The 21,362-nt window shown below is 40.4% G+C and overlaps 1 protein-coding gene across 8 annotated transcripts in view; it reads left to right on the top strand.

Moving 5' to 3' along the window:
• The window catches only part of CTNNA3 (catenin alpha 3), a 411,474-nt gene that overhangs the window by 305,042 nt on the left and 85,070 nt on the right, over window positions 1-21,362 (top strand). For all 8 annotated transcript variants that reach the window (XM_085064278.1, XM_085064275.1, XM_085064277.1 and 5 more), the window contains one exon: window positions 10,499-10,699. In XM_085064278.1, coding sequence (XP_084920404.1) covers window positions 10,499-10,699 — 201 coding nt within the window. The remainder of the gene's footprint in view (window positions 1-10,498; window positions 10,700-21,362) is intronic.

The raw sequence follows: 21,362 nt of genomic DNA, 5'->3' as shown, positions 1-21,362 counted from the left end.
CAACATGTCAAGTCTGTCGTTTCAAAATGAAGCTTGAGAAAATGGACTTGCATATGTGCACAAGATGAACAAAAGCTGATTGTTGAATGGGATGTGTTCCCTGAAGGTCCCCTCTTGTGAACTCGTTTTCAAGCAGTAGGATACTAATGAGGTTTTCTTGATAATCCGAAGGCAGCCTACCCTTTGGAACATCCGGGAGCTGGATAGGACATGTGCCTGTTTGCTACAAAGCTGGGAACCCTTAGAACATCGGGGAGAAAAAATAAGTGTGAAATCAATGGCAGCGCTAATTATTGAGTATGTGGGGTGCACAAAGTCCGACTTATACCCTGACTTCTGTTGCCCATAAGTTTAGCTGATAGCTCAGAAATTTGGTGGATGGTAGTGTAATAAAACTTAAAACCAAACAAACAACCTCCCAAACTGTAGGTCCTCTGAAACCCAAACAATATGAAAACAAGCCAGCAGCACCTGTCCTCCACCAACAGCAAAAATAGTACCAGCTTAGACTTCTGTGGGAAAACCAATCTGATGAAGAGGCAGCTTTTCTCTGCACGTGAGAGGTAACTTTTCAACAGCAAGCAATGCAATTTGCAGAGGATGGTCCACCAGGAAAACTGACAAGTTTGTCACAGCTTAAAAGTTAGCATTTTTGTAGAGAGACTTGGGAGTTTCCTATCCCAGTTGTCTCTTGTTAATCAAATGTTTTCTGTCTGTTAACATTTGCCCTGTCTGTGGGTTGCCTCTTGTGTCAAACAGCATTATTAGGTGTTGATCAGGTGCTCGCTATAGCAAATACAAAGCTGTAACAAGAGAATATTATCATAAAGCCAGTGTTTTCACCTGAGCAATTAGGTAAGAGTGGCAGATGGCTATTATCTTTCGACAATATTTTATAGACAAATGAAATGGCCACCATTTAACATAATAGTCTGCTTTGTTGCAGACACTGTGAAACGGGTAATGCAAAGCTCTCCAATTCTACCCCACTGATCTAGCAATCAGAACTAGTTGATACATTACCACCTTGGTTAATTTTCCCTTCTCCCCACCTGAGGAAATGAAATCTTTTGAATGTGACAAATTATCCAAACCTTCCAGCTGATGCAAAGACAGACATTGAATATTCCCTAGTAATTGCAAATTTCTTTTTATGCTGTTTGGTCCAAACTGGGAAGATTGCCAGCTCTTCATTCTCTAGCATCTGCCCTGAAATGATGAGCTGGGTTATCAGCTATGCATTGATTTTTAAGATAGGTGCTATGAACTGTTTCCCTGTAATCTGGCTAGTTATTTCCCTCTTCCAAAGACTTTCATTTCCAGTGAGATTAGTCTCAGTGTAATTCCTGACATAAACTAATTCCTTTAGATAATCCCTTACTCAGAAAACATTGCTTTTGCCATTTTGGACTAAAAGATTTATGGTTTATCAAGGCCTTTCTGATTTTTTAAGAGATATTTTCATGAAGCTGGGCAATATTTTAGCTAGATTTGGATTCTGAACGTAGAATTTAGAAAGCAACAATAAATTTTCCATTTCCCATCCACAGAAGGGCAGAAAACAAATTTATTTATGCCATGTTTAGGGCTAGCTCATATTTCACCTCAGGCAATAAAAGTGCAGACTTCAGTTCTTCTCTTTTGGCAGGGCAAATGATATGGAAAATTGAATCTCAACTTTCATAGCACTGAGAATACAACTTTTTTTTGTAGCTTCTATCTGCTTTAATTAATTGGGTGTGTAAGCAACTCTGCATTGAAGTGGGGCAGGTGAGGTACAAAAGACCAAGCAAAGGCTTGTGGAGCATTATGTGACACAGTCCTCTGCTTGTATGCTGAGGGAGAATCTTCTCCTGCAGACAGTTCTAGCAGGCTGCTGAAAAGCTAATGCCAGTTAAGAAACAAGGAACAATTTGCCAGGAAAAGTCTCTCCCCTTCTGTAGTTCATCTGGTAAAAGAAGCCTCCCAGAATTTTTACCTGAGGTTTATAAAAGTGACAGAGAGGGAAACTGTCTCCTGTATTTTTTGAGAGGGACTGTTCTGAGGAGTATAATTAATGCTCTGGTTCTGCATTGCAGTGGAAATGAAGGGAACAGGCACAGACTTAGTATAAAGAAGATGGTTATCCTGTGTATTTTTTTTGCTGGCTGCCACATACTACGGGAAAATGTGACAGAATTTTGTAAGGCAAATAATTCTCCATTATCCAGTTGCTGAAGTGAAGAGTGAAAAGTAATTACTACATCCAAGATAAGAAGCTCAAAAGAAAAGTCTTAAGGCTGCCAGTTGGTGGTGAATGTTCTGATGAATTTTATGACAAAGTCTCTAAAAGGCCTTGCCGATGCAGAGGAGGCATGTTCCAGTCATTTGGGGAGCCTGGTATTTCAGCCTTAGCCCATGCTCTTTTTGGCTGGCAGTTCTTACTGTTATTCCCTCTCTCTCTCACAGAATCCTAAAATCATTGTGGTTGGAAGGGACGTGAAGGTCTAGTCCATCCTGCTGCTCACAGCTGGGCTGGATTGTATTCAGACCAAGAACAACCTCTCTGAGGTTCTTTATTCTGGTGAATCCCATTATCCTTGCAGTGATTCCCTGTCTCTCCTGCCCCAGTCCTCAACAGCTTCATTTTGACTGTTATTGCTCATTTGCCAGCCTCACACTGAAGAAAAGAAAAACCAGAGTCAATTAACCTGTTAATGTAGAGTAAAAGTTACCTGGTAATGTTTCTCTAGCATTCTGCATTCACTAAAACTTAAATTCCTAAAAAGCATTGTCGGAGGAGAAGAATGTATGCTGATTAACTCATGTCTTCTTGGATCTGTCTGGAAGCACTTTTATTTAAAATATTTACACCTAATACTGTATTAGCTACTTTTTGGAGCAGCTTAGCAAAGCTGGGTGTATAAGGCAGGTCCATTGAAGTAAGACTTGTTATGGAAGAGGAAGTGGTGACTTTTTGTGAGTCCCCATGTTTGTGAGCAGATTTAGGAGATCATAGAATCCTAGAGTGGTCTGGGCTGGAAGGGACCTTGAAACCCATCTAGTTCCAGTCCCCTGCCTGGGGCAGGGACACTGTCAGCTAGACCGGGTTGTACAGGTACCGTGAGAATTCTAATATAAATAACTGCACGTTAAGCATCACTCTCTCTGCTGTAGCTGAGACAGAAAAAGGTTTCCTAGTCCACTTCTGCCTACTGTTGGCCAAAGGGAATTCTGGTCATTGTTATCAGGGGTTAATGTGGTCAAATTAAGGTTGAAAGGGTTTGTTCTACTGTACTTCATGAAGTTAAAGTTGATGAATTTGTTAGGAATGTGAATTATTCTCTTGGAAAAAATTTCATCATTTTTTGGTTATAGCTACTTCGGTGAAGAGAATGCTCTTCTAGGAGAGAATTACTATTAACACCATGTTTACCTGGGTTATCAACATCATAGTTACCTAGGTTCATAGCTGAGACATAGCTAGTCTGAGTAAAATTTGCTGCATTCATTCTGGATGTTAGTAGTTGAAAAGGGGCAGGGGAGCATATTGCTAACACACTTTGTGGTTACAGTGATTTCTAATGATTAAACAAGAATGCTTTGTTTTATTTATTTCCTCATTGTCTCCTCTTTCCTGTCCTGCTACCGTTTCCAATTCCTTTGTTTTCCCTTCTGGTCTTACAGAGTCAGCAGCATGTTACAGAGTATTAATACATAAAAAATTTTATTTTGCCTCTGTATATTTTCAAGGGGAAGGATGAACCATCTCCTGTAAGCTTAGCATAAAAACTGAGCTAAGCATTCTTAAGTGATTTTAGCTAGGGAAGAGAGATGGGCACCTCTGAGTCCCAAGTCCTTGAAGACCTTTACATGTGCATGTGAAGGATGAGGTGGATTGTCCCTAAAATGAGTCATTTCTTTAGTTGACACAAGAAGGGTGCATTGAAGAGGACTGGGCTAAGTTCCATGTGTGCATTTCACCCCTGCGTGTTTCTGGAGGGAAGTGTTTCCTTGGGCTTGCAGCCCAGGGGAGAACTGAAGTCTGGAGATGGAGAAGTGACCCTTGCCCAGCTGGCTATGTTGACATTTTTGCTTTTCCTGGCTTCCCTTTCTCTCTGTCCTATCCTAGTGTTAGTGCTTCTGGTCTATGTCTTGTCTACCTGTGCTCTCTTCAGATCCTTACCTAGATCCAGGTTGGCCTCTGTGCTTCTATTGGGAACTTGCCTGTTTTCAGTGCGTTCTGAGCTTGCCTTGTGGAAAGTTTTAGGAGAGGAAACTGAAACATGCTGAGAGCCTAAGATTGTGCTTCCTTTGTTTCATCAAGGTCCTGGAATACACCTGGCTGCAGAACTGGGAGGCTGACAATCCAGAAATCTGTCTGCAGGTTGAATTTTGTGCCCAGGAAACGGAGGGCAAGGATTGAAGCACAAGCAGTTACAATCTCAGACCAACCAAATCTTACTGTACTCATGTTAAAAAGAATGAGGGAAAGAAATTAAACTCTGGAAAGGATTAATATTGCTATGAGAGTCTCACTCATGCAGGGAGGGAAATTTCCTGTAATCTGAAACGTTTATCGGCCAGTTAAACTGATAATTTTGGGCTGCCAACTCTGTAATTAGTTGATACTTATGTAAGACATCTTCTTATTCCCTCTTTCTGTTTTGGTGGTGATGTAGCGGAGAATTTTGGGTGGGTTTGGTTTTACTGTGTGGATTGGGTTGTTTTTGTTGATGGGTTTTTTTGTGTGATATTTTTGTCTGTGAGTTTTTTTAGCTTTCATGAGTTTAGATACTGACACTTTAGAATCATTCATGCATATGTGACTGAAAATGAACCTTAAGCAGAAGCTGCCAACTCAGTCAATGTTTTGTTCACCCTAAGGTAAAATTTGGAAGAAATACACTCTTCAGTTAGTATTTTCTGGGAACAGAACTGAAGCTAGTGTTTCAGACTGTAAGTTGAACTTTCTAAAAATATAAAGTGTTCTCTCTTCACTGAAAATAATCTATAGTGACTGGCACAGATAATGATAGATCCTGAGGAACATGGCCTAGGGGGGTACCTTTATGCTGTTCCCTCTTTTCTCTCCCCACGGTCATCTTCCATCCTTATTCTTCTGGTGTCTTCTAGCTATTGTCTTGCAGCCTTCAGCTCACTGTTTGAGACAGACACCATATTTCTGCCTTATGTCCCATGATACTGTATATTCTTAGATTTTACCTTTTTTCCAAGTGAGCTTGCTGTTTCCTGGAACGCTGGTAAATGTTGTAGGCTTGTTGCTCTTTCAGGAAAATCTGACATTGCAGCCTACTACCCATTAACATGAAGTATACCTGTTAACTCGGGAGGCTTCTCATGTAAGTGCTTGTTCTTTCTTGGTGTCACAATTCCCCTTTCAGAGGGAGATTATAGTTAAAACAGTGCTGAAAAAGTCTGCCACAAAGGTAATAAGAATTCATTTTGTCTAGTACCTGAAACGACAGCATTTGCACCCACTTGTCTGCATCAATTTCTGGTCTCCACAGGCAATTTGTTCTAATGTTTCCCTGTGCCCATAATGGAGAAACTCTTCTTTTCCCCTTCCATCAAGTCCCAAGTTTTCTTTGCTTTCCTGCTGGCTGAGTGCCTGTTGGTGCATTTGTCCAGCTTGTCAGGGTTGGCCTGGGTGGCAGCCCTGTCCTCTGGAGTATGAGCGAGCTGTCTGCCTAGTCAGTGGCACCTGCAGAGCTACTCAGGATGTGTTCTGTGTCTGGCCTCAGACAGTGCCAGCCTTCTCATCCCTCCTTCCTGAGGAGGAGCTGATCTGATTCACTCTGGGGCTGGGTCCTGCTGCCTGCTCCTCTGTGAGCCTGCAGGACTGACTCCTGCACTTGGCTGTTCACCTGCCCAGGCACTGCCACCCTCATTGCTCTGGGGGGAGGCTGGGGGCCATTGGCACACTGTTCTTCAAGCCAGTGATCACCAGAGCACTGCCCTCATCCACAGCACCAGTCCTTCATCACTGAGAGCAATCAGTTTGTCTGTGCTTGATTTGCCCGTAGTAGGAAATCAGTACTGTTTGTTCCTAATAATCTTCTTGTCCTTCTGGTGCCTGGAAATGTTTTCCTTGAGGTTTTGCTCTGTAAATTTTTTCAGGAACTGAGGTAAAGTGTTAGCCTGTGGCTTTCTGGATCCTCCTTGCCTTTTAAGTTGGACAGTAGACACTTTAACACTTTTAATGTTATAGCTCTATGTGTCTAAAACCTGGAGCATTTTGGAAGTGTGAATGCATTTGGCTAAATACCAGGCAATTGGGAACCCTGCCTGTCACTACCACCCTTGCTCTGAAACAGAATGACAGTGTTGTCAGATGGACTAGCAACAAACAATATTAGAAATTATCGTTTAGTTTCCTAAATCTGGCAGATTGAAAATGTTTAGTTAATACAATTAGGGAAGAAAGGCTATGTATTTTCCTTGTTCCAAGTAATTATTTTTCTGCACTTTCTATTAATTTAAAAATTCTTCTCTTGAAATTGCCAGGAACTTTGGACATAAAGTGATTACCAGTGATTTTATTTCTCAGTAGTGACTAAGACACTTGTAGACTATAGATATTTTATTAAAGGAGCTGTGAGTGCCAAGAAAATCTATTTCATAAGATTGCTCATGGAGATTTAGCCTTGAGCATTGTCTGAACTTCAGTATGTAGCAAAAAGGTGGGAACTAGATTACCTTGGGTTTTTTTTTGGTGGGTTTTTTTTTTTAATTTTTATTTTCTATCTGACTACAAGGGCAGTGATAACCAGGAGATGTATACTGGAACTTTGCACTTTGCACTAAGTTGCTTAACTTTGGCACTAAAATTTGGTAAATCTAAGTATGGATATTTTTAACATTTATTTGCTGTCAGATATTTTTTTGGTGTTCATCAAAGCATTATGAGCCTGTGGGAGCATACTATTCCACAATGCTGTACTAGGTAGTGCCATGGTTGGACAACTTGAAATCCTGTTCCAATAGGAGTTATCTGAAAGGAGGCTGACTTTTTGTACAAAGTGTCTTTGTTTCCCATTTTATCATGTCAGCAGATGGGAAAAGATAGAAATCATTTTTTGGCTAGACTGTCACTGCATGCATTCTTAATTTTATGATTTAGGGCTTGCAGAAGAGAATGTTTTATTTTTCGTCTTGTCTTCAGGAGACCGAATTGAGTTTTATAATGCTTCTTCATATACTACATTTTTAAAATTTCTATTAATTATTTTTCTTTTTTTTCATGTCTCCATTTAGTTCACAATTTTTCTATTTTTTTTTAGCTGAGCAGAGAAACTTTAATTAAAGTACTTCAACTGAGGCCTTATCAGTGCCAAGTGGAGTGGAAGGGCATCACCTATTTTTTTCTTAGATGACATGCAAAGGAAGAGCTATTGATTTTGTCCCAGAGACAGTCTGAGTCATGGCTTTGTCAGACAGCTTTATTAGCCATTGGTTAGCTCAACTGAGATATGATTTTTGGCTGTTTTTGACTAACACCAAAATCCCAGAGGGAAATCAGAAGGTACAGTGCACTGCTCGTGATAATTGCTGTGGCAACCATGGCAATCTGACAATTTCCTTAAACATCTATCAATCCACTGTTACAATTAACTCTTCTTCTAGACATTGACTCATGACAAAGAAATGGTACATCATCCTAATCTTCCTTTTCTGCTTTGGAAAGTAAGATACTTGGATGAAAATCAAAAGTTGACCTAATGCATTTTGTATAGGAGGAGGAAGTATCTGTAAGAAAGATCGAGGTTAAAACAGTCTCAGCTGGGCTGTGATCAGTGATGTTTCTTTTCTATTAGATCTCCTGAGGCAAGTGTATAAGCTTAGTTGTGCCTTGGGAAAATTAAATTAAGCAAAGTTTTATTGATTGTGAAGTAGCTCATCTGGAAAGAGCTTCAGAAGATTGTGAGAGGCTGCCTGTTGGCTGAGGGTGTTCAGCAAGTGCTGCTGTGAGGTGCCTGTGGTGGGGACAAGCTCACCTGTGATTTTTGTGTGCACATTGTGCATGGTGTCGTGCTGCCACAGGCTTGGGAGTGTTTGACACACAGATGGCATTGGGCAGGTTCATAATGACCCCTGACGTGGCCATGGAGGGATGGAGCAAGAAAAGCTGTTGCACTGCTTTTCTATATGAGGTGGATGAACAATTTGAAATTAAGGAAATCTGTATCACTCTTTGTCTTCTTTGAAACACAGAATTTGGAAAGATACATCACATTTAATTCATAGCCAAATCTTAAATGGCTTAAAAGTACTCTTGCTGGTTTGGAAGGAAGCTGCTGATTGGAATCTCAGGCCACAACATTTAGGCCTAAGTGCATTTCTGTAGAGCATCTGGTGTCAAGTTTTCTGTTCCATGAAAGTGTTATTTTGTGACATCCCTTAGAAGGATTTCAAAGTGAGAACTTCACACCATGTGTTCCATTCATACAGTATTTCCATTAAGCCACATGCAATTTAATTTTTTTTTAAATTCCCGTGAGGTTCATATCGAATGAAATAACCAGGTAACTATGTTTTTCCATTACGGAGATCTTGGTTGGTAGATCCCAGAAGAGCCCTGCATTTCTCTTTATACAGGATTAAGCCCTTTAATTGCTGTCTTTGCTGGACAGTTAAAAACAGTGTATTCTTCACTCCCTTCACTCTTCAAGGCCCTTAAAGTGGAGGCTGTGGTAGCCATTTCTGTCATTGTCTCTGCTAACATGTGGACAGGTTAGTTTTAATTGTATTACAACTCATACAGTGGTGGCCTGTATTACATTTTAGGCATAACTGTGGCAGCAGAAGTGGGTTTTTTTTAGTCTGTTCCCTTGCATTCTGTGCATGTCAGCCCTCCCTTTCCATCATTGTACACATTGACAGACTGGTTTGTCTGGAAGCTTTGCACTGTGGAAGCACACAGAAGAGATGCCTGGCAAGGGAAAGGTAAGTAATAACCTGTACAGCACAGGTTAGAGCCTGGAACATCCTTGTGCACCTCGTCATTTGCCCTTTTCTTTCCCAGCTGGATGTGTTGTGTTTGGCATGGGAGAAACTGAAGTAGCTGCCAGTGCTCTGAGTCTGTTTGCATGGAGCTGTCAGTCCATGGAGGCAGCTACTAGATCTGCACATGCTGAACACAGAGTGGTGACAAAGTCAGCATTGCTAAAATTCTCTTTTTCTGCTGACCTTGGGGGTTGTGACATGGATCTGAAAAAGATAAGGGTGTTTTATGTTTACAGAGGCATTTTGTGTTGTAGCCATTTCATAAAATGGACCAGAATTCGTGGGGTTTGGTATAGGCAGACTCCCAGGATACTCGTGCCAAACCCAGTTAGTAATTTAGGATTACCTAATGGCATGTTTTGTCTGTCCAAGTTACTGTGATTGTCCAATTTATTGTATAACATAAAACATAATTTAATACTCATGTACAGAATGGCAGTCGTGAATTAACAAGAAACCTGTGAGCTCTGAATTAATTCACGGCTTAGTGCAAGGGAAGTTTCAGTGGTACTTCTGAAGATGGAGCAAATCTATTGCCATCACAAAGTGCATTTCTAATGTTCTTGTAGTGCATTCTCTTGAGAGACAAAGCAGATTGTAGATCTGTGTAGGAAAGGAAATTCAATACCAGCAGTAATAGGGAAGCTTTTAAGAAGTATTTAAGCTTTAAAGTAGTAAACACACCATCATTTGAAAACGTGTTTTATGATATTACCTTTTGTACCATGTTAAATTTTAAATTCGCATTACTTTCCCTGTAAAAAAAAAAGAACATGTCCTTCAGTATTGGTGGTATAGATGGAAATATTGACCTACCATGTAACTGTTCTCTCTGTAGTTCTTGACATTACTGTCTTCTAGCTTGATTTGAGCTGTTGCTTATTGCCTGTCACCCTTTGGGTTTAGGACCAGTCTTAGTACCAGTTGTCTTTGTCCTTCCTGCTGATATTTTGTTCCCTGTTTCTATGTATTTGAGTATCAAAGAATGGTTTGGCAAGCACAAATACAACTTTACTATTGCCAGCTGAAAAATGTATGTTTAGACAGACAGAGGGACGATAATTTACTCCAGAGTTTGATTTAGCATGAGCATCCTACCAACATAGAAGAAGTTAGTTTAGTTGTTAGGTAATTGTTTGTCATTGGAGACTAATCTCATTATGGAAGATGTTGTCACAGTGGCTTTAGAAGGTTTCAGCAATCAAGTAGCAGCTTTAATTTTCCTTCATTTTGCAAATACTTGCCTCGTATGTCAGATTTTGTGGTTTTGATATGTTTATAACACTTTCTGACTCGGTATTTTATTGTTGCTCTTGCTTATAGGAGAGTATTATGGTGCCTTTGAATAGTAGGAATCAATAGATCCTTAGAAGAATTTCAAGGCAGTTGTGTAGGTTTCCCACTGTAAGCTTTCCAGCCGAGCTCAGCTGTGTGTGTCAGTGGTGTGAATGCCTCCGAGGTGCGGTGCTAACGCAGTGCTGTTGTGTTGCAGAGAGCCACATCCTGGAGGATGTGAACAGGTGCATCGTGGCGCTGCGCGAGCAGGACGCCGAGGGCCTGGACCGAGCCGCAGGCGCCATCCGCGGCCGCGCCGCCAGGGTCGCCCACATCGTGGCGGGGGAGATGGACAACTATGAGCCAGGGGCTTACACTCAGGGCGTCATGATGCACGTGCAGCATCTGACCAAAGCTGGTAAGTCATCTCTGGAGCTTTATAGTGGTATAGCCTTTCCTTTATATGCCACATTTCAAGTGAATCCTGCGAGTGATGTAATGCACGGGTGGTGCACTGATGATTCCCTCTGAGGTCTCTACTCTCAGCAAGCTCTTGAGCTAGGATGAGGCCGTGCAGTTGAAAACTCACTTTTAAAATTCTGTTTGAATTACATGTTCTATGTGAAGTTTCAGAAGTTATGGAAGACTGTTCCTGGGGTTCTTAATGCATGTAACAATGTTCGGAGTCTTTTAACTAAAGAGGCAGCAGCTTCCCACTTTGTTGTACTGGCCTCACCACGCCTGCTCTAAGCAGATGAAAGGCAAACTCAGAGGAGGAGAAGCCAAGTGCATGATTTGTGTGGACTTCCACTTTAAAGATTTTGGAGCAGTGACCAGATATCCCGAAATACCATCAGTTTTGCAAAGCCGCTTACAAACTTTCTAAAAAGGGTTAGTAGTCTCTGTTTACATTTTCGTAATATTAAAAAAGAGGGCATACAGGCATTAGAAAATGTCTGTACTGGCCTCAGGGGTGCAACTGCACTATTCTCTAAGTGGTTCCTGTGTCTTCCATAAATGAATCTCTGGCCATTTATAGTGTATAATTAATAAATAAAAAAAAAGACATCTGTGGAGCTGCCAGTACTTCCTTGTTTTCAGCAGTTGCAAGTCTAGTAGTTCGACAGTTAAATTGCTCTTAAGAAATTTACTGACAAATCTGTACATCCCTGGAATATAAGATTTAGCTTCCTGAACTCAGAAGTCTAAATCCTAGCTCTGTCAATCTAAACAAATGTCTAGTACCTTACATTTGACTGACATTTGCTTTATTTTACCATAAGAAAAGACAGGAATTTTGTTTGAGCTCTTTCTTAATAAGTTCAAATATGTCCAGGGCAGAACTGTCTTCATGTGAACAAGAGTAAACTGATACTGCAGTGAAGTGGCAAAAGGGACAGAATAGTGGGAAGAGTTTGAAATAGACTTGTCTGTTTTTATCTTATTTTCTTATATTTTGATGAGAAAACTGAAAAGCTTTCACCACTGTATTCCTTTCTTTATGACTTCTGGAAAGACTGTGACAAATACCAAGGGAAGCAGCATAGAAAAGCATAGTTTTGATTCTCATGTAAAAGCTGATCCTATTTTTCTTGAAACTGATAGTGTTTAAAGACATTAGGAGTTGACACTGATTTCTGTTCTGTTGACTTGCTTTGACAGTAGTATATATAATATACCTAAACCTGTCTGTCTGCAGAAGACAGGGAGACATAAAACTGGTTGTGGTTGGAATGTTTACTTGTTTCAAGGGACATCAAGCATGGTGACATCTCATATGACTTTGCAGTACTTCAAAGAATTCACTGTCTTCATGTTGTTCAATAGAAGGGGAAAAAAGACACACATTCTTCTCATTTTCACCTGTGTTTTTATGATCTGCAGTGAACAGACATTGCTTCCTGTTTTTATTTGTTAAACTTTTTCAGCTTACAGGTAAAATGCAGGTAGGTTGCAGCCTCAGGTGTAACCTAAACCATTCCATCCCAGCTGGGTCTTCCAGGTCCAGCTGATTCTGAGGGGACTCTTCACCAGGAGAAAACTCAATATTTATGCCTCTGTAAGCACCTTAGTTTACTTCCACAAATAACATCGGGCAGTGAAGGGTGTCCTTTATGCCTAATGAAGAGGTGCAGTGATACTGATGAGAAATTGTTGCAGGTAGAGTATAGAATTAGTGAAAACAAAATTATAGACAGGGTACATGGAAAAAGCAGAGAAGTAAACACAAAAATGGAAGAGTGAATGGCAGAAGAAATAGGAAGGCTGCAAACTGGAGGTAACAGGAGGAAGAAAACGTGCATAAAGAGGAGCAGATGTATTTACCATTTGTTAGAACAAAAACTGAAGTTAAACTGTAGAATATCTGTTGAGGTAATTTAAAAGGAAAGAGGTTTAATTCTCTGCATTGCAGTATGCAAGAAAAGAACATAAGATCACTGAATCTGTCTCCTCAGCTGGAAGACATCAGACATATTTAAGATAAAGTGAGCTATTCAACAGTAATATCTTAATAGTGCCACAGGATGGGTATTAAAAACTGGTGCTTAATTTCTTAGCTCATGTTGTCAGGCAGTCCTGTGTGCATACGAGCTGTTGGCAGCCAAGTGGGTCCAATGGAGTGTCTGCTTTCTCAGGCTTATTTATGCTGTTCCTCTGTTTTACCCCTTCCATTTTTCCTGAAGAAGAAAAACCCCAAGAGAGCTAACAAGGCTCTGTAAAATCCTAATTTATGGTGTGGAGTTGAGCTTTTAGAAGTTGGATAATACCAGAGCTGAAGTTGTCTTTGCAGCCTTGATATCCCTCGATTTGCACTCCATGTGTGCACGACATGCATTAGGACATTGTGGTTATGTGATCATCCACACTTGTGTTACAAAACAGTTGCTTTATTCAGGTCACTGCAAGGGCATATGCCAGGGTCACTGCGTAGAGAAGGCTGGTGTCCACAGGCTCAGGTTAGAAACTAGTCAAGAACAAGACTCTGGGAAGAGAATGTATGATCTCATAGTGGAGAGAGTTACGGATGGACTTTGTCTTCTTCAACTGAAATGGTTCCCTGGTTCTGAAGTTGCACTGCCAGGGCCTGTACAGAATTTCTGCTGATCCTGAGTCCTTGAGGCTGTGGTAATGGTGGGGTGCTCCCCCACTCCTGCTGTGAGGCAGCAGTGTGCTGGCTGCATCCTTGTGCACCGCAGTGACACTGGGACGTAGTCTGTCCCCTCCTGCTCTCAGGTTTGTGTGGGAAGAGCGTGGAGGTGTGCAGGTAGGAAGGAGCAGCAAAGCCTTCCAGCCAAGGCCCCAGTGCACATGGCTGTAGGTCAGCAGTGAGCATCATGCCCTGGAAATGTCATGATCCAGGCTCTCTCCGAAACCTTTGGGACACTGGAGACAAGTGTTGAGTCATGTGGGCTGTGTGTCCTGTGGAGGCAGTGGGTTTAACCCAGCAGTGTGTGTTTGTAAATGTGTAAGGTAGTGGAGCCTGGGGCTGTGTTCTGCTATGGCTGTGACTGAAAACACTGCTACCGGTACCTCTGTCGTTCCTGATGTCTGGCACTGTCTGAGAGATCGAAATATACACATTGTTGCATTTTGCTAGAGTTTGTATACTGTTGTATCAAAGCAAATTGAAACCTTTAGGAACTCTGTTTATGAAACCCTAAGGTGTTTCTACTTCAGAACTAGAAGGGTTAGATTGTTCTGTGCTTTGAAATACCAGTCTCCTCTGTTATTTTACTGCCTGCCAGAATGCGCAGCAGTTAAATTTAAGTCAACAATTTATATTAAGGCATATATCTGTTGATATAGTGAAAAGTCAGTATTGTAAATTTGGTCTGCAGTTTTGCTTTAATGCCAAAGTATAATGATATACATATACGTGTAAATACATATATAAATTCTTTAGTTATTTAGATGTCTACAGATCTTGTAAAAAATCAAGGAAAAGGGTGGAGATAAAGATTGGAAGTATTTTAACTGTCTCAAGTCCCCAGTGGGCCAAAGACATTAAGCTTTTAGACCTCTTTTGGAGTGCTTGAGTTTGTGTTCAGTGATTTTCTTAAAAACCCTCACAGCTTTCAGTGACTTTTTTTGGCAGCATGTTTTAACATCATACGATGTGCCAGTCTAAATTAGTTTATTTATTTAAACTAAAGCATTTATTTATTTCCTGGTCCCAAGACTGCTGTTTTGGTCACCTTGCAGTCTCCCCTTTCCCTTCATAGCCCTTTCAGTCTGAGCACTTGTTTAGCCCCATATTAATAGTGATCTACTACACCTGAAACTGAGCTTTCCTGTACAGTAATTTATTAAATGATTCTGTAGAGTGGATCAAATCTACTGCATTGCTTTTTTTCTGAGACAAGGTAATTTATCTTAGCAATAAAAAGACAGTGGTGTTTTATGATACAAACTTCCATCTGATGCTTTTTATTCAGCTTTTCCCTTTCTTGCAAGCCTGTATGCCCAAGCTAATGGCTTGTATTTTCCTGGCTGCTTCACTTGCCTTTTTCAAATCCAGTTTACAGGTTTGTCACACAGCTGATGTGAAATGCCTGTCAGTTTGTCCCCTGCCTCGAGTCTTCTGTGTTTGAGATTGTCTGCTCTTCTTCAGGGATGTGACTCCCTTTCACACAAAAGACACCCTCCAAAGAGGAAATGCAAGAGGGAGGTTGGTGTCTGTTTTCTTCTGCCCGCTCTGACATTTAGTACTTATTCTGTCATCTTTTGGCAAAGCCATCTGAGCCAGCATGGGGAGAGAGGAGCACCTCCAGAGACTTGAGTGGCTTTTCCTATGATGGATCTGCAGATAGGATCCTTGGGAGGGATGAATGGGCTGTCGAAGGTCCTTACTTCTTGTTGTAGAACAAAAGATATCAATGTGACCAACTTTATTCTAAGTTATTTGTTTGGGGGTAGCTGAAAAGAGGTGAATGAATCTTAGTCTGTGGTGCATACAAATGTAATAAGTTCTTATTACTTTAGAAATACAAGTGTATTTAGTGAAAAAGTATTTTTCACCACTGAAAAGTATGTTTCCCCACATCATTCTCAGAATGAAATCTAAAGAGAATACTTGCTGTTCAAGTCTGTTTAGTATTCAGTGATTTTTACTCTTGCTTATGAAGCCCAAGGACTGGTGAAGAAGAGGACTGATGCTTGTCACTTCAAAATATATAAAAAAAAAAAAAAGAAAATACCCAAAACATTTGAAGGAGAGAGGCCTGAGTATGAAAGCTTATGGAATTGGTGAACTTGTGCAATTGATGCACAACCCAGGCAAGGAACAGCTTGTACAAAACTATTTGGCAGAACTATTGTAAGATTTAAGAGGGAGGAAAAAAAACATAGGCCAAGAAAACCACTGTGGATATTTGCATGGCTTTTCCTAAAATAATCTTTGGGTATAAGTTAGATGATGATTGTAAGACTATAATTTAACCAATAACCCTTCATTCTTGTGGCTGTTACTCTATTACAGAGTCAATAACCTCCATTTGATGGAGTCTGCAGCAAGGTTTTTGGGTTTTTTGGTAGGGCTCTGTTCTGATCCTTCTGTGAAATTCTGTTAAACGTGTTGGCTTTAAAAACTATATTTTGCTTCCGATGTGAGCAATGTTCTGAAAAACAGGAGGAAATACCAACAATTTTTGTTATAGGTAATCAAAAATTACCCCGAACATTGACATTTCTTTTTGCCAATCTTTTCTTCCTTTCCTCTAGCTCAAAAATAGCTTTGCTTCTCTGTTAATAACGGTAGTGACCATGTTAATTATGAGCACACTGTTGATCTTAAGGCGCCTTTAACTACACATTTGCTTCTTTGAACTGGTGTTGCACTTAGGGGTCATTTAAAGCACTGTGAAGAAACTGTTCTTCAGTGCACTGCTCCCCCTGGCCTTGCTCAGTAACAGCTTCAGTGTGCCCAGTGCAGACTCACTCTTCAGGGCAGTCCTTGAACACACTCAGTCTCCAAGAACTTTCCTCTTTCTCAAGAGAAATCTGAGTAAGAGCAGCATTTAAAGTGTGGCATTGCTATTAAATAAGTTCACGTTCATGAATGTATTAACTTTGTTTTTGCAACGTTCAGTTGAGTTTTGATACTGTTTTGGTTGTTAGGTAATTTTCCTAAATTAGGATTGCAAATATCTTTCTGTTGCCTGCCATGGATTTGGCACTGGTGGTCTTGCTCCACCTAAGTTACATGAGGGAGAAGGGAGGGAGTTGAGTGAAGGGTGTCAGGACTGAGTGGCATTGGTGGAAGAAACTGGAAAAGGAAGGATGTTTTGTCAATACTAAAGCCTGCTCCTGACAATGAATTTGCCACATTCCTTGGTGAAGCCTAGTTTACCTGCAGTCTGATTTTGGAACAGAGGACACTTAAGTAAGCCTTCCTTAAAGTCAGAACACCACTGAAAAAGAGTGTTGTCTTTGCTTCTGCCATTTCCACAATCCCTACAGAGAAAGTGAGGATGATAATAGATTAATGGGAAGTAGCTGCTTTTTTTTTTTTTTTTCCCAGCCATTGTCTTGTGGGGCTGAGTTTTTGGTTGGTTGTTTTTTTTCCCAGTAGAATTGCCCTCTGTAGTCATTGTATGTGACATTTTGTGGTAAATCTTCCCTTACTTGAAGCTAAGTTTAATGTTTAAGAAATGTTTCATGATTTTACAATGTCGGTATAACTTCTATATATCCCTTTTAATATATTTCTTTCTTTTACATCTTATGGCCCACTGGACTAGTCTGGTTCAGGAGAGTCCCTTCGTAATGACAGCCCTTCCTTAAGCTGAAAACAAGATCAGGGAACTACTGCAGCTCTTTTTACTTTGTGTTTTTAAACTGAAGCAAACTTTCTAACTTGGATGGGTTTATCTCAATGCCCAAATCAAAACCATTCTCTTCATTTCAGCTGTGACTTTCTTGCACAAGGTCTTGTGCCTTGTGCCTTAACTTCTCTAATGTTAAGGTTCTTTCATTCATAAAAGTATCTGCCTTTCACTTCCAGCTCTGTATCCTTTCCAGTTGTTTGGAATGTGTTCTCCAGAGCCTCTGCAGCATGGTTTTTTCTCATTGCTGTTGTCATAATGCTTTTCTTGGGGTCTTATACCTACAAACCCTGGTGCTATTGTTACTTGGTATTTTTGGGGGAGCTACAAGCATGCTGTGTCTGTTGCACTTGTCCATGATTAAATTTCTGTGTCTCAGACGCCAGTTGCACCAGTAGAATAATTATTTCCTTTGCATTCCACATTCAAAGAATCCTTTCATCCTGTTATCTTTTAGAATGGTGTAATCCATTGGAGATGGTATCTTTCTTACAGAAGCTGAAGTTTATGTCTATTTTACAAGTTTTTTGCAGTAGCAACATTTTAGTTCTTAATGAGCAGCTTTGGCATCACTGATGTGTCCTGGAGCCAGCTGGTCAGATCTACCTGATGGGTCTTCCCAGTACCGACTAAAGTGTTTTGAATACTTTGGGATTTACCACTCTTCTGACCATGTGCTTTTGTGACATTGACGTGTCAGAGCATGAGCTGCCTCCTAAGCAGAATTATGGGCTGAGGAACTTTATTTCATAAATCATCAGTGCTTAAGAGTTTATTCTCTATTTCATAGTCTGTGAGGACTGTTTTGGCTTAAATCTTCAATATGGATCCAATCTCATTAAGAATTTCCTTAGACCTGAAAAATTGCAGTATCTTTTTGTTCTGCAGCCTTAGCTTACTCTTAAGTTCTTCATAGAGATAATTTCCTAACCTGCATTTACAAAAAGCATCTTCCACAGTTTTCATTTTTGCATGTAGTAATTTTTTATGTTTTATAGTAAAATTAATAACTTTTGTGAGATGCCATATCGTAGTAATAAAATTATATGATTCCCCTCCCCCCCCAATATTGCCAACACAACTCTGCTTAAGATTTTTCTAGTGATTCCTTTCTGGCAACATGCCTTCAGCTCTTTGTGCTTCCTTCCTTAGAAACCATGAGCTGTTACATCTGGAAATGATGCACTGGTTGTTTATGGGGGGAGCATATGCATAATTCAGTAGGATTTATATATGCCTGTGTATGTATGTTTGGATTATAAATCTGTTAATGTAGTAAAATGGATTATTTCACAAATCATAAATGATAAGCTTGTCTTCATTTTGTTCACCTTGTCTCAGTAAGTCTGTCACCATCATTCATGGCAGTATTTGGAGAAGTGGCACTGAATGCATTATATGCCAAATAAATTTCTGTAAATAGGGCTTCTCTTTGCTTTTTTGGGGACCATACTCTTTTTTCTACCAGAATCCCACTGCTGGGCAAGGTCCTCTCTGAAGCTTGTTTTGTTTGCCGCAGGCTTGGTTTTGTGCCACAGTTGATGAGAGCACCAGATTACCTCCTCAGTTTACCCAGTGCTATTAAACAGCTGCAGCTGTTTTGGAATAGTTCAGTAGATAGCAGATGAAGTGTAAGGAATTTATCCATTAGAATCACAGCATTTGTCATAGAGTTTCATGCAGGAATGTATAACTATCTGTCACTCACACTCCTTTTTGATTGTTGTCAGGCATTAAAAATTCAAAGGTAGGGAGCTTTAGTCAGCAGGTTTGATCTTGAGTGTTATGCAAAAAAGTTGTTACAGAATTCCTCACCCTTCCTAAACACTTTTCAGGAGCAGCCACACTATGCTTGTGGAATGCTGGACCTTGGCAGCCAGGTTAGGCAGTAAACTGTTGATGACCCTCCTAATCAACAGAAGGGTTTGGGGAAACCCATAGGTGTTCCAGCAGCTTGCTTTGTTCAGGCTTTTGGGGTTTCATTCCTTTTGGATCAATTTTATAATTTCTTCCCTGACGTGAAGCTTCACTTCAAGTAGCATTCCTTGTACCAGAATAATCTGTTTCCCTGGGAACCTTATTTTTGGTGTTGGGGGAGGCTTAAAATAATTGCCTGAAACTGATTCCTAGGTCTGAAGTCAGCAGTGTTTAGTGAGCAATTCTAGATGATATTTGCATACTGTTGTTTTAGATATGCTTATTTTTTTTTAGGAAGGGGAGGCTAGGGTTCAGGAAATACTGTGAAGCAGATCTCTGAGGAAGCAGTCGTGATAAAATAAATAATACTTAATGCTAGTATGCCAAATGTTAAAGTTGATATATCGATTATTTTAAGAGTGCCAAAAAGAAGATGGGAACAATCTAAGAATCTGACAATTGGCAAGAGGATAATACTCACTGCACAATTTCCAAGGTAGGCCTTGCCAAATTCAAAATGTTGGGGAAAAGACTTCTGGAGAGGAGAGGATGCTGAGGATGGGCTGGGCCTTAGTGCAGGTGACTTGTAAGAAGGGGTAGAGACCAAGAGTTTACCATGGGGAGGTGTGGCAGCCAAAGGACAATGGATAGAAACCTGCAGCTTCCTGAGAGAGTTGCAGGGACTCTGGTGCCCCTCACTCTTGGCAGAGACAGGTGGCACAACTAAGGGCAGTGGCCACAAGCTGCAGCAGATGAAGTCAGGGAGGATGTGGGCAGAGCAGGGGATTTTATGCACTGTAGTGCAGCACTAGAACAGAGATGCAATGACATTCTTGTCTTTGAAGGTTTTCAAGAGTTAGCTGGACAGAAATGGGACTGACTTGATGTTGTGTTGGTTTTCTGTCCAAGGAGGTAGTATGCAGAATCCTTTTCAAATAAGTATGTAGGATTTTTTCCCTGTGTTAGATACCAGCTGCATTCATGTACGAGTCATCTTTTCTGGGTAATTAAGTGTTTTAATGTGGGCATTCATACTCTGCTGTAATAATCTCGAATTCTTAGAGAAGAGTTCTTTTTCTGCTTAGTGACTTGCTTGTTATTAGAAATACATACTGCTACTACTGAGAAGGACTGTTAGTGTAAAAATGCTTGCATATACTTCATTCTGAATCTGCAGATTTCTCCAGAATGGTAAAACAGACCTCTTACATGAAGTATTGTGTATTCGGTGGTGGTCAAGCATAGAAACATGGCAAATGGATGTAATCAGTCCACGTGATTTAGTCTGATACATTTCCAAATAGGCAGAGAAGCATTTAAAGCCTGTAGGTGCTCAGTTTTTCAGTGTTTGTTTACTCTTTAGCAGACTCTTTTAAAACCATGTTGACTTTGTTTTTTCTGGAGAGCTAATAGTAAAATCTTTAGCAGTGCTCCAGATTTCTTTTAAGTAACAACATAGTCATATTTAGTTAATTTTTTCACTTGTCTTACTTTAATTTACCTCACAGAATAAAACATGTTAAGTAAGAACCTGTACCTGCAAACACCTTTAGAGTTTGTATCGTAATAGTGTTAGAAGCAGTGCTAGTTTTATTTGGTTTCTAATAATGCTGGTTCTGTTCAGAGTAGTTTTATTTCATTCCTAAGAATTATTTGTGAGCTGATAACTGGCTTTCTTGAATTGTTAATAGCCTGCTGTTCTTTCTTGTGGAGGAAAATTATTATTTCTGCATTGCAGGCTGGGAGGAAGCCTTCCTGTAGTCAGTCTTTGTAAACTCTGAACCACAAGTAAAGAACAGAAACATCTTGTGGAACCTTTTCAGCCTTTCCTTAGTCTCTGTGTGGAATTGGATGTAACAGAGAATGTAATTGGCAGTCCCTCTCTTCTGTCAGCAGTCCACTGCAGCTGGAGTTCTCCCCGAGTGTCTGTGCAGAACAGTCAGTACCTGTTACAATGATATTCCAGCTGTTCCTCTGTGTTCTTGTGCAGAACTAACCGTACCTGAAGAGCTTTGCCCTGCTGATGATAGTGGCATTAGCACAAATATCGATAAATGTTGCTAATTTAGATAGCAGTTAGTTGATTAAGAGATTTCAGGTAAATACTGAAGAAAGTACTTTTTGGTAGGCAGTTGGGTAAGACAAGGTTTCTTTTGTAGGGCAGAACATGGAATGCAGGAGGCAGTTATGGTCAGCATAGAGTGCCAACAGCCCCTTCAGGTTCTTGCTTTGAACCCTGAGAGAGAACCACTTGAGTTTGTGTCATCTTTGCCATAGATAAGCTGCCCATTGCTGTCTGACTTCCTGCAACTAGCAGGTTTACTGCTCTCAAATGTTTAT

Source organism: Lichenostomus cassidix, chromosome 6, assembly GCF_008360975.1.
Source record: "Lichenostomus cassidix isolate B80296 chromosome 6, HeHo_3.0, whole genome shotgun sequence".
Lineage (NCBI taxonomy): Eukaryota > Metazoa > Chordata > Aves > Passeriformes > Meliphagidae > Lichenostomus > Lichenostomus cassidix.
The sequence above is the reverse complement of the archived record's forward strand: the minus strand, read 5'-3'. Positions and strand labels throughout refer to the sequence as shown.